This window comes from Limulus polyphemus, unplaced genomic scaffold (genome assembly GCF_000517525.1).
Source record: "Limulus polyphemus unplaced genomic scaffold, Limulus_polyphemus-2.1.2 Scaffold175, whole genome shotgun sequence".
Taxonomy (NCBI): domain Eukaryota; kingdom Metazoa; phylum Arthropoda; class Merostomata; order Xiphosura; family Limulidae; genus Limulus; species Limulus polyphemus.
Window position 1 is genome coordinate 503,648 of NW_013665785.1, and position 11,546 is coordinate 515,193.

At 33.6% G+C, this 11,546-nt stretch overlaps 1 protein-coding gene across 2 annotated transcripts in view; it reads left to right on the top strand.

Annotated features, from left to right (window-relative positions):
• The window catches only part of LOC106478048 (acetylcholine receptor subunit beta-like 1), a 56,712-nt gene that overhangs the window by 26,306 nt on the left and 18,860 nt on the right, over positions 1 to 11,546 (top strand). Inside the window, exons 2-3 of one of the 2 annotated variants that reach the window (XR_002609814.1) lie at positions 409 to 1,333; positions 6,390 to 7,107. Coding sequence is in view for 1 of the 2 variants with exons in the window: in XM_013938558.2 (XP_013794012.1) it covers positions 409 to 579 (171 nt within the window). In the remaining variant the exon portion in view is untranslated. Of the gene's footprint in view, positions 1 to 408; positions 2,290 to 6,389; positions 7,108 to 11,546 lie in introns of those variants that run through there. The other variant, XM_013938558.2, reaches the window with a different exon arrangement.

Sequence of the window (11,546 nt, forward strand, 5' to 3'; positions counted from 1 at the left end):
GTCACATTATAAGCCCCCACGGATGAAAGGGCGAGCATGTTTTAGGTGGGACGGGGATTCGAACCCGCGACCCGCAGATTGCGAGTCGAGTGCCCTAACCACCTGGCCATGCCGGACCGAAATCGGTATAACTCAGTAACAGGTGAAAAATCGAATGGTAGACCGGGCTTCGTATTTAGTTATTTATTTTAGCATTACTAGAAAGCTTTTTCAAACAGGACATATTTTATTGACAAAATGAATACTGTATTTACTTTTGTAATAACGTTAACTTTTATGAATGCTGTGTTATATTAAAAACATGCTGTATAAAACTAACACTTCAATTATTTTGTTTTTGATAAATAGTCATTTTGAGCTTTCAGTCTAATCTTTATAACGATTTCTTCTTGTAATATCTTGTTTCAGATCCGGGAAGACTGGAAATTCGTTGCTATGGTAATAGACCGTCTTCAGTTGTACATATTCTTTGCCGTGACAACAGCCGGAACTATAGGCATACTCCTGGATGCACCCCACATTTTTCAGTACGTAGATCAAGACAAGATAATTGAAATGCACAAAGGAAAACCAACATGAGATGCAAAGTCTACGCGCATTCAAGACCGCTAGCTAAATATGTATGAGAGTCGATTTTTTTCAACGCTGGGAGGTTATGCGTTCATGTCAGTCATTATTTTCCGTTGCACGAGGAAGTGTAGCTAACGCCAACATCGCTGTGGGATATATATACTGCAATATGCAGAGCTTAATAAAAATCGGTTATAACGGATACAGTTTATACCAGCAGCAGACAATCCGTGATCTTCGTTCCTAGTTCCGAAGGAAACCATGTAATTACCTGTAATTCATTTTTCCGTAGCTACACGTGATGAGTGTCAAAACGTTATGTATCCAGCCAAATCCCACGTGACCTAAAATATTTATGAAGAGCGTAAATAAGATATTGCATAACTTCCACCATTTTACGCACTATGACAGTTTATGCAATGCAATATCACTCACTCATTGAAACAAATTCTACAAATATGGCATCCTTAAACTATTGAAATTGGTGTGCGCACCAACGCTAAAAGAATATTTAAAACATCGAAATCAACCTTATTATTCGGTAAAATTTAACTCCACTTCTTTGTTGGAAGTAGTCTGGCATACCATAGGATATCAAGACTTCGAAAACCAGAAACTCCCGCCCACACATGTTCAGAAGAGGTCTTACAATGAAAAATCCACTACTCAACATGTATAGAATCTTCGTTTAGAATAGCTTCTTGATGATGTCTTTTTCTTCTGATTTCTTAAAGCTCAATGAGACAGTTCTATCTCTTCAGAAGTACGTGAGATGATGTGTTTCCATGAGTGTATTTTTTATGTCCTGTAGTATAAAGAGTGGTGTTGCTTCAGAGAAATCTGTGTACTAATCCCACTCCTTGCACGATATGATTTTTTTCTTTTTAAGCATGTAGTTTGTAACTTAAGTTAACTGTAAAATATGAAATCGAGTTGAAATGTAGAAAGATTAGCACTTGGAGCTGTACAGAACAAAGTAAACAGCTAACAAGACTCTTAGTAATAAGGGCGAAGACAGTTTAACAATGATATGAATAAAGTGAATCAAAATACCAGTTTATTTATAACAGAGTTTCCTGACTTCATTTTCAACACTCGAAACAGATTTTATAAGAAAGGTACTTCTGCTCTTTTTTTTTCTAAACTGCTTGTGTTTCTAAAACTTTTTTCGTTAAGTATATAATAATAATATTATACCATTAACTAACGCTGTAGAAATATAATTAAGCTATCTTCTTTACTTCTATAATGTAAGATTATAAATGACTCAAAAACTATAAAGCTCCGGAATTCACTATTACGGTTTGCAAGGTCTTCTTTTTTCTGGTGCAATCTTTTACGCTTATATTTAAAATATTTGAATATTTACTTTGAAACAATGTTGAAGATGTGATATTTTGGGGGTTGGATTTTCTATCTTTTTTTTTTTTTTCCAAGAAACAGAATTTGATCGAGCTGTGGATGTTGTGTGTGGTTGAGTTAACAATGCGGAACTGTGTGGTCTAAGACTTGAATCTGTTTCAAGTAAAGATTTAATCAATCTGAATAAATGGGCTGAAGTTATCTCACGGTTGACAAATATTAATACGATATAGTGATGGAAGTTTGAAGCTTCGTATATCAGTGTACCTTTGTATAGTAAAATATAAAATAAAACTATCGTTGACTATTTGAGTAATAAAAGAATGCAATAAAGATGGCCAGTTTAATTCTTGTGAATTTTCGGTTGTCGTGAAATTCAATTATATACATACGACTATGGATCATCTCTACCTATATTATAACCTTCAAAGTACAATTGAAAACTGTGCTCTTGCAAAATATACATAAAGCTATGAAATATTTAGACACGCCAATTAATAACTTTCAATTAGAAATTAGACATTGTATTACTTTTAGCTGTACATAATACAGACGGAAAGCAGCGCACCATTCAAAAATCTTTAATGCTGAATAAAATATTTTAACTGTGGAACATCTATTAATTAATATTCATATTCCTCAGCATAAAATATTAGCAACATTAGCTTAGGACGATTTTATAAATAAGAATCCATGGATTATTTGTTCCACAATAATTTTCGTAAACAGCTTTAATAAAACCACATGTTTCTTTCATCATTTCACCAACTATTGCTATAGCATTCGTTATGATCTATATCTTTTATTATGGTTTTATTATTTATAAGATATCAGTTATTGTGCATGTCATGTAGTTATGAATGATGTTACTTTGGAATAAGTGAAAGTGTTATACCATCCTGCATCATGAAATTGCATGAGTTCGGAAGTGTCTGGAAAGTTCGATATTTTCTGTTATTTTACACACTCTACAGACAATGTGGAAACAGTTTAAGATATCCCAAAATGAGTACTATTTTGTTTTATTTAGCTTTTGAAATACATTAAAGGCAATCTTATTAAGACTCTCAAAGACAGATTTGGAAACATTTTAAATTTATTTATGTATGTAAAGTAGAATGATTGTGTAATATGCCTATTAGTCAAGAAGATGGATAAAAACAAAGATATCTTCGATCTTTAAGGGCGTTATGGTGTGCGTCCTTCTAGCAGGAACGTCTTTTTAAGAGATAACGCCCTTAAAAAGACGTTCCTGCTAGAAGGATGCACATCATAACGCCCTTAAAAAGACGTTCCTGCTAGAAGGACGCACACCATAACGGATGTGCGTCCTTCTAGCAGGAACGTCTTTATCAAATGATGTTTCTTGACTGGCTGTTCAAAGACTTCTCCTGTAAGAGTCTGTCAATAATATTACTACAAGAAAGATCTTGACGCGGCTTGTGTTATTCTGAAAGGAGAGATGCAAAAAATGCTTTAATAGTTTGGAAACAGTTTTCATGGCAGGATATAGGTCTTTTGATTCTTCTATAGAGGAGAATAACATCCAGAGTGTACCTGAATGAATATGGTCGCCCATGCTGAATTTCCACCCTGATGGAGAAGATCTATTCCAAGACAATACTGATACTGACTTGTGTCGTCTTCCCTAGGAAATACAATCTCCGGATCTCATTTCGATTGAACATTGTTGATACAAACTCAAACGTTGTACTTGCTACCACAATCTCCTCTGCAATTAAACAAGACACTTCCTGACATATAGTGGAGTATATGCTACGCCGAATCCAGGCCATTATCGTAACGAAAGTTAATACAACTCAATATTAGGTGAAGGTCTTTATAAAATGGTATTTTAGTAAAGTTCTGAAAATTTTACCGAAATTTACATATTCTTTGTTATTTTATGTAATGAATAGTATTAATACAAATCATTTGATTGGCTTACTGATTATAAATCATGATTAACTGAAGATAAAAGTAACGAATAATGATAGATTTCATTTAACTAATCATCTTATACCATGTGATCAGAACACTCATATATTGACAAGACAGCTAAAAAAGTATTAAAGAATTATGGCCCATCTACAGAGCGAACACAAAGAAAGTTTCGCATTTCAACTCACAAACTGTAAAGCACAAGAAGGAGAATTTGCACAGCAATGTTGAGGAAACCATGTGGATGCAAATTCCACAGATGTTACATGTTGACACTACGAGTACCTGAAGTGAGTCATGCGCGTATCCCAAGAAGGAGAATTTGCACAGCAATGTTGAGGAAACCATGTGGATGCAAATTCCACAGCTGTTACATGTTGACACTACGAGTACCTGAAGTGAGTCATGCGCGTATCCAGAAAGTGGCCAGCATACCAGATTAGACGCGATAATGTCCATCCTCATACGGATGCAATGTATTCTAAACGCTGGAGGAGCACATTTTGACCAGTTGATGTGATTGGTCAGACATCAGTTCCTAGTAGCACCTCTAGTAACTAATGTGGCATATCTATACCCGTGGTGTGTTGAACACGCCCATGAAATTTCACATTCTTATGCCATACCCTGTGTGAGATATGATACAATGAACTACAAAACTTTGTTTATAATCACCCTGCGTATCACTGTTCTTATCAGCGTAAGAATGGCGTTTGAACATTGGCATGCCAAATACGGTCCTTATTGAAATAATTTCCATTATATACTTTCTACAAATCTACGAATAGTCCCGGATATTTTTAAATAGAGTCTATGGAAACACACTTGAAAATATTCATTAATTTTCATTTGTAATTGAACTAGATCGTGATTCAATGAAATCGAATATTAAAAAGTTTTTTTGAAATTTCGTGCATAGACATTTTACAGAGGGTTTAGTATGTTATACTGAAGCAATTTTGGAGCTTCACCACGTCCAGTCATGTTCTAACTGACGACCGTGTATTTAGGCAATAGCTCTGCAGCATAGTTACCATAGTAAAGCTCCATCCTAAGGTTGTCATGTCAAAAGCACACCACCCCTACCTGCAGAGGATATCGCCGTTTTGAAAATTTTAAAACTACAAGATGAACACATCTTTCAGATCTGAAACATAAATATTTTGCCTCGTAAAGGGCTGTTATAAAAAAAAAGCTATAAGATTTCGGTGGCACCATATTACCCACTAAACGTTAAACAGTATTAAAATGTAGTTTTGATACATGGCGTTCCACAGTGACTTTATATCGATTGTGGTTATCACATGACTTGGTGATTTGCATAGTTAATTCTTTTGGGTATACGTACTAAAACTATCGCTCGAAAGAAAAATCACAGATCTATGACAATTTCTACAACAATTTAATAATAAAAAAACATTATGTTTTTGTTTCGACATATAACATATCCACTAATAGTGAATTTCTCTATAAAAAAAAATGTCAAATTTTCTCATTAATTCATATTGGAAACTCATTTGAGAATTTTTTACCCCTAACTTTGGTTATATCCGGATCTTTTATTTCACACAATTGTTGATATCCTTGAAGCCGTCACCTTTAAAACTATGCATCAAACTACATATTGTATGTTTAAGTTTAAACGATGAAAAATTCATTAAAAACACATATACATAAGCTTGTATATAAATCATTAAATAGAATCTTGAACATTTTTTTTAAGTTCTGAATTCGAGCATTGCTGACAGATAGAAAAACCACGAGTTTTTCTAAATGGTTTAGTAAGTTTCTCTAAAAACATTTCATGCGTGAAATTGTGGAATAGCCCATTCACTGGAAATAAACTAGTCAGCTCTGGAGCAACAGCTGTTTAAAGGTTTTGTAGCCGGAAAATTCAATGTTTCGTTAAAATTGTCCAATAAAATAGGCTTTATCTTCTGCTGAGCTTTCTCACTGCTTTCAAAGCATTACATAATGTTAGTGAAAACGATTTTTTTGTTTAATACGATAAGGTTATTATTAATTAGTTACTTTAAAGTGTCTCTAATATTTTTATGCTTTAGTTTCTAAATATGTACGCTTATGCTGCCTGATGTTGTAGTTTGCACGTATTCTTGCTTTTTGATAAGTAAATGTTTTCTAATACGTCGAATCGTTATGCAAGACCTTGGTAAAAATTTTGAAATTTGCTACTCTGAAATAATTAGGATTTTTAAAGCTGTCACAGTGTATAATCTCTACCAGCATTCTATTTTTAATCTATGATAAACCAAATAAAACTTCAGATGTATAATTATCTAAGTTAAAAATAATCTTATAAAATTCTAAAAATTATTAAGAATGACTTTCTTTTTGTGAGCGTTTCATGGAATCTAAAGGCTGAAAACTAAGTTCATATGAAATTTCCAAAAAAGACCGAATGTCTTTCACAAAAATTCCATATTCCCGACTTCATTATAAGCTATAGAAATGCTAGGTTTTGACACTCCTTCAAGTTTTATTTAATTATTCCACAGAACTGCAAATTTCATTTGAAGCAGAAGCAACTGCACAAGTGGCTAAACAACTGTGAGATTATCACGAGCAAGCAGTAACCAGTTAACTATGAAAACGTCTTTAGCCTGAGCGGGAACGTCCGGAGCTGGTCCAAGCGTAGTCTTCCGAGTGGAGAAGCAGTCAGTGAAGCGGATACCGTCGGATTGTGCCGGCATTAAAACTAAAGCAACCTCCTGCATCAAAGAAAAGAAAAGGAGAAAAATTCTTTCTTGTCTTTGCAAAGCAGGAACCCAAAATGCTAGCGTGAACTGGTACATATACATACACTGTAAACATAGACCGTAATCAACAGTAGTGCAATATAAACTTTAAAAATACAACAAGTAAAAAGCTGAGCTTAGAACCGGTTTAAATATTTGTAATTTAATTTTCTATGCTACTGTAGTTACAACGTTGATCGTTCGTTTTGTATGCCTTCTTAGTTTACTTAATTAAAATTACATAGCATCTCTTCGAAATTGTCGGAACGTTGATTAAAATGAGCTAAAATATTGATTTAAACCCTGTTACTGTTCGAAAATAGTGAATTGGCCGTATAAGATCAGATTCTGTTTTACGTAATGCAATGCCAAAATTATCAGTGCATTTGATGATTTTGTAGGACGCCACTTATGGATATACAAAGGTGCAAAGATACTTTGGAAATCAGTCCTGGAAATATTCTAAGAAGCGAGAACGGTAAGACCAGCTAATTAGAATATAGTAAAAAAAAAAATATGTTAAAAATTATAAAAACATCTCCAAGAAAACCTAACACAGAATGATTTTCTTTATATCTGGCTTTATGAAACACGAAATATTAAAAACGTTACTTATGAACAGTAAGTACCATTTTTCTTAACATAACATATATGAACCGTGTATGGTCTAATGGTTGACATCTCGGACTGTCGATCGAAGGTTCATCAAACCGCACTTTTGTTAAACAAAGTCTACCCTTTTAGATTTGAGTGTTTTAAAAGAGTAACAGTCAATCCCATTATTCGGTTCAACGTTGGACAAAGCCATTGCGGATGATGGTGCTGGTGACTGTCTGCTTTCCGAATGGTTAGTTGTTGAAAATTAAGAATGGCTATGCTGGTTTCCCACATAACTGCTTAGCCCATCTACACATCATATTTCTTTAAAGCTAGCTCGACCAGCTTGAGATATTGAGGCTAGTCCTAAATACAAATAATCTAATAATGCAAAACAATCTCTATAATAAAGTACAATAACAAAAAGCAAAATTCAACATAGAAAATTTTGATTTATTAAACATTTCACTGATACTGTTAATGAAAGTAACAATAACGAAATAATATATCATACTCAACTTACGGAACACCCACACATGCTAACTGTTGGTTTTAAGTGCTGTCGGAGATTTAATGTTCATTGAAAAACGTAACATTAGTATAACCGTATATAAACACAACTTTTCATGACCCTCCCTAAAGACGTCTTGTGGCTAATAAAAACCCATTAATACAGTTACGACAGTGTTACTTTAGAGAAGCGTGACATTTGAGACAAAGTGTTAGTGTTTATGTATGGAGTCAAATAGCAGGACATTACCCATCTGTACAACAGAAAACTACTGTTTATGAAGATACAAAGTGATAAAAAAGAAACTACTTGGATCTTACAATAAACAGATAAATTATTGGTTTTGTAATTGCAATATAATAATGTTAAATGTAATCCTAAGAAAAACTATTAAATATATTATGAGGTGTGCCTAACACAACTACTCCCACTTTGACTAATCACTGTCACTTGACAAAACACACGAGCAGTCAACAGATATAAATAAAAACAATATGTAAGCAGTGCGTTAATAGATTAATAAGTACTTACAATGTCAAATACAAAACACGCCTTTTGTTTATCGATAATAAAACGTAATTACTAATAATTTTAATCAACACCATATGCTTAAAACGCCGTCCAGGTTAGGTTTTTCTTGTTTGGTAGTTTCACCTAAGTTTTCCAATGTAAATTTGAAACTTTATATTGCTAAAATGTTGTGAATATATATGATTGCATCATCCATTTGAAAAGTTTTAATTAGAATATGATTTGTAGAATCTTTTAATTTGCGTACAGTTAACATATGTTCATCATTCACATCAAATTGAAGAGTGAACAAATAAGATCTCATGACACTTTATAAAAGTGCAAATAATAAAAATATCGTTATATATGTTGAAATTTATAGTTTGGTAATTATTTTCAGACCGTTTAGTTTTTACTACTAAAGAATAAAACACCAGTAACTTGTCAACAAATAACTTGGTACTTCAAAATGATTAGAACGTTATTCTTATCATAATAAATTATAAACAAATCAAGCAATTTGGAATGACTAGTCATGTCTACATGGAGTGAAAGTGGACTAAAAGGTGCCAGAGTGAAAGAAAACTAAAAATTATCAGAGCGAAGGAGGACTAAAAGCCGCTAGAGCGAAGGAGGACTAAAAGTTGCCAGAACGAAATAGGACTAAAAGTTGCCAGAACGAAATAGGACTAAAAGTTGCCAGAGCGAAGGAGGACTAAAAGGTGCTAGAATGAAAAAGGACTAAAAGTTGCCAGAGCGAAGGAGGGCTAAATGGTGCTAGAATGAAAGAGGACTAAAAGTTGCCAGGGCGAAGAAGGACTAAAAGGTGCCAGAGTGAAAGAGGATTAAAAGTTGCTAGAGTGAAAGAGGACTAAAAGGTGCTAGAGTGAAAGGTAGGACTAAAAGTTGCCAGAGCGAAGAAGGACTAAAAGGTGCCAGAGTGAAAGTGGACTAAAAGTCACCAGAGTGAAGAAGGACTAAAAGGTGCTAGAGTGAAGGAGGACTAAAAGTTGCCAGAGCGAAGAAGGACTAAAAGGTGCTAGAGTGAAGGAGGACTAAAAGTTGCCCTGTTGCTTGTTCTTTAATGGCTCTCACTCCCGGAAGGCACCGTTGAGAGGAAAGAAGAATAAATTATTTGTGTAACATTATAATTTCTGTACAAACATTTAAGAGGATTTAAGAACAGTTGTAATGTTTTATGTATCATGTTGTGTCAGAAAAATATTTTATTAAAATGCTGCACATACTCCAGGTGTTTTCTTAGCGTAATTCCTTTAAAAAACAATGAGACAAAATGATTACTTACCAGAGACGTTGTCCTTCTCGAACAGTTATCATAACTCGAAGTTTTCAAATGAGCTATATGAGTATATAAGTACAATGAATACGAAACCCTAATTCTATAATATAATTAGACCATTTCTTCCTAACACTCATTTTATATCTATGTCGATTAACAATAAGATCTTACGGTATGTCAGTACAAAATATGTAAACTTTACCATTTCACCTATCTTGATACCAAATAGCAGCAGTTAAACTCACTTTTCTTTGTAAATAGAAGATGTTTTTTTGCATAATTGAGAATATATTTCCAAATCATATTTTGATCTTCCTAGCGCTGAAGTTCAGTTTTTATTTAAATTCAATTAGGTTATTTTCAATTTTAACTAAACACTAACAGAACTCACTAACCAATAAAATGCTAATGTTCCAAATCCATTAGTTGGATCTTTCCGTTATCAGAAACTATATTTATTTCATACCCAGATTATGGGAGGGGGCGTTATATGTCAAATTGAATTAAATTAAAGCTTGTATACGAAGCCAGTATTACAAATATAAGATATATATATTACGGTTAGTTACATAAACTAATAGTAAATTATGAAATCAGTGTAATTATTCTGAAACATGCTAAGCCTAACGTTAAGTTGTTAAGCCTAATTAATACCTTCAATTATTAATCTATTGATTTAGCGTTATCACCTTCTACGTTCGGTACACGCTTATATCAGTCCCCAAAGAATTTTGTATAGAAGATATTAATGGTAGTATTTTGTTGTACTTGACTATACGTGTCTTAAGCTGTGATCTTTCCTGTTTGTCTCACATATGAGAACCTACATTTTCCTGCATTAGCATAACAGAATTATTCGTTTGGAATAATTTCATCTTTTGTACTGTTAACCGATGAAGCTTTAATGAATAATCTTTGTAAAGCGCAGCCAAGCGTGATTTTAATCATTTTTACGAAGTGTTGACAAAATTAATTTCAATGTGTTACAAAATGTTTACGTCTTATTTCCAACATAAAATATTTTCTTTTTTAATCTTAATTAAATCATTCTTCTCTCATCTCGAAACTGTTGTTGCTTTTGCTAACGAGATTAACGTTGCGCTTGTTTGATGGGCGCAACTTTATGTCTCTTTAGTTGGTATCTCGTTTTCCCAGGCGAAGATTCTTGGCGCCATTGTCGGAGATTTCAAATGACTGCATTATATGGAATTGATCTCTAGGCCTAAATAACTTCTATTGTGCCACTTCTGGCTCTTCTAGATTGATGAGTGACGTATACGTGTCATTAAGTACTTTGTCAAATTTGCCTTTATTACTCAGGATAGACAGAAACACAACCAAAAATATTTCCAGCATGAAAAAGATTATGACTAAAAGCTTTTCTCCCTACAATAAACTCTATCGGAACTTGTTGAATATGCCATAAAAAAGTCCTGATAAATAAAAATTACATCATTATCTGTACGTCAGAAAATCATTGAACTGTAGCTTTAAGTAGTTTCACATTGTTTTAGAAAGGGAAGACAATAACTCTCCAAGTTCATAGGTTAAGGCTTAGAATTCATGTGCATCAAAATATTCAAATAACAAAAATTGGTAAGAATAGTCCTAATACTGAATTACCACTAGATTTGTTTTTCCACAGCACGAACATTAACGAACTTAACTACGTGTACTTTACTACTACTTATCTATTTCCGAGCCGAGATTGGCTGAGAATTAACTTGCAGGGTCTGTAAATCTGAGGGTACAACATTCGTGTCCAGTTACAGCAAAAAAAAAAAACACTCTGCACTTTGGGACCGTGAGTACATTATAAGAATGACAGTCAAAATTCACCACTTGTTCATACAAAAGTAGCTCAAGAGTTGCCGTGGCACAGCGGTATGTCTGTGGAATTACAAGGCTATAAACCAATTTTTGATACCCGTGCTGGGCAGAGCACAGATAGCCTTTATGTAGCTTTGTGCTTAACTTAAAAAAAAACAAATAATCCTTC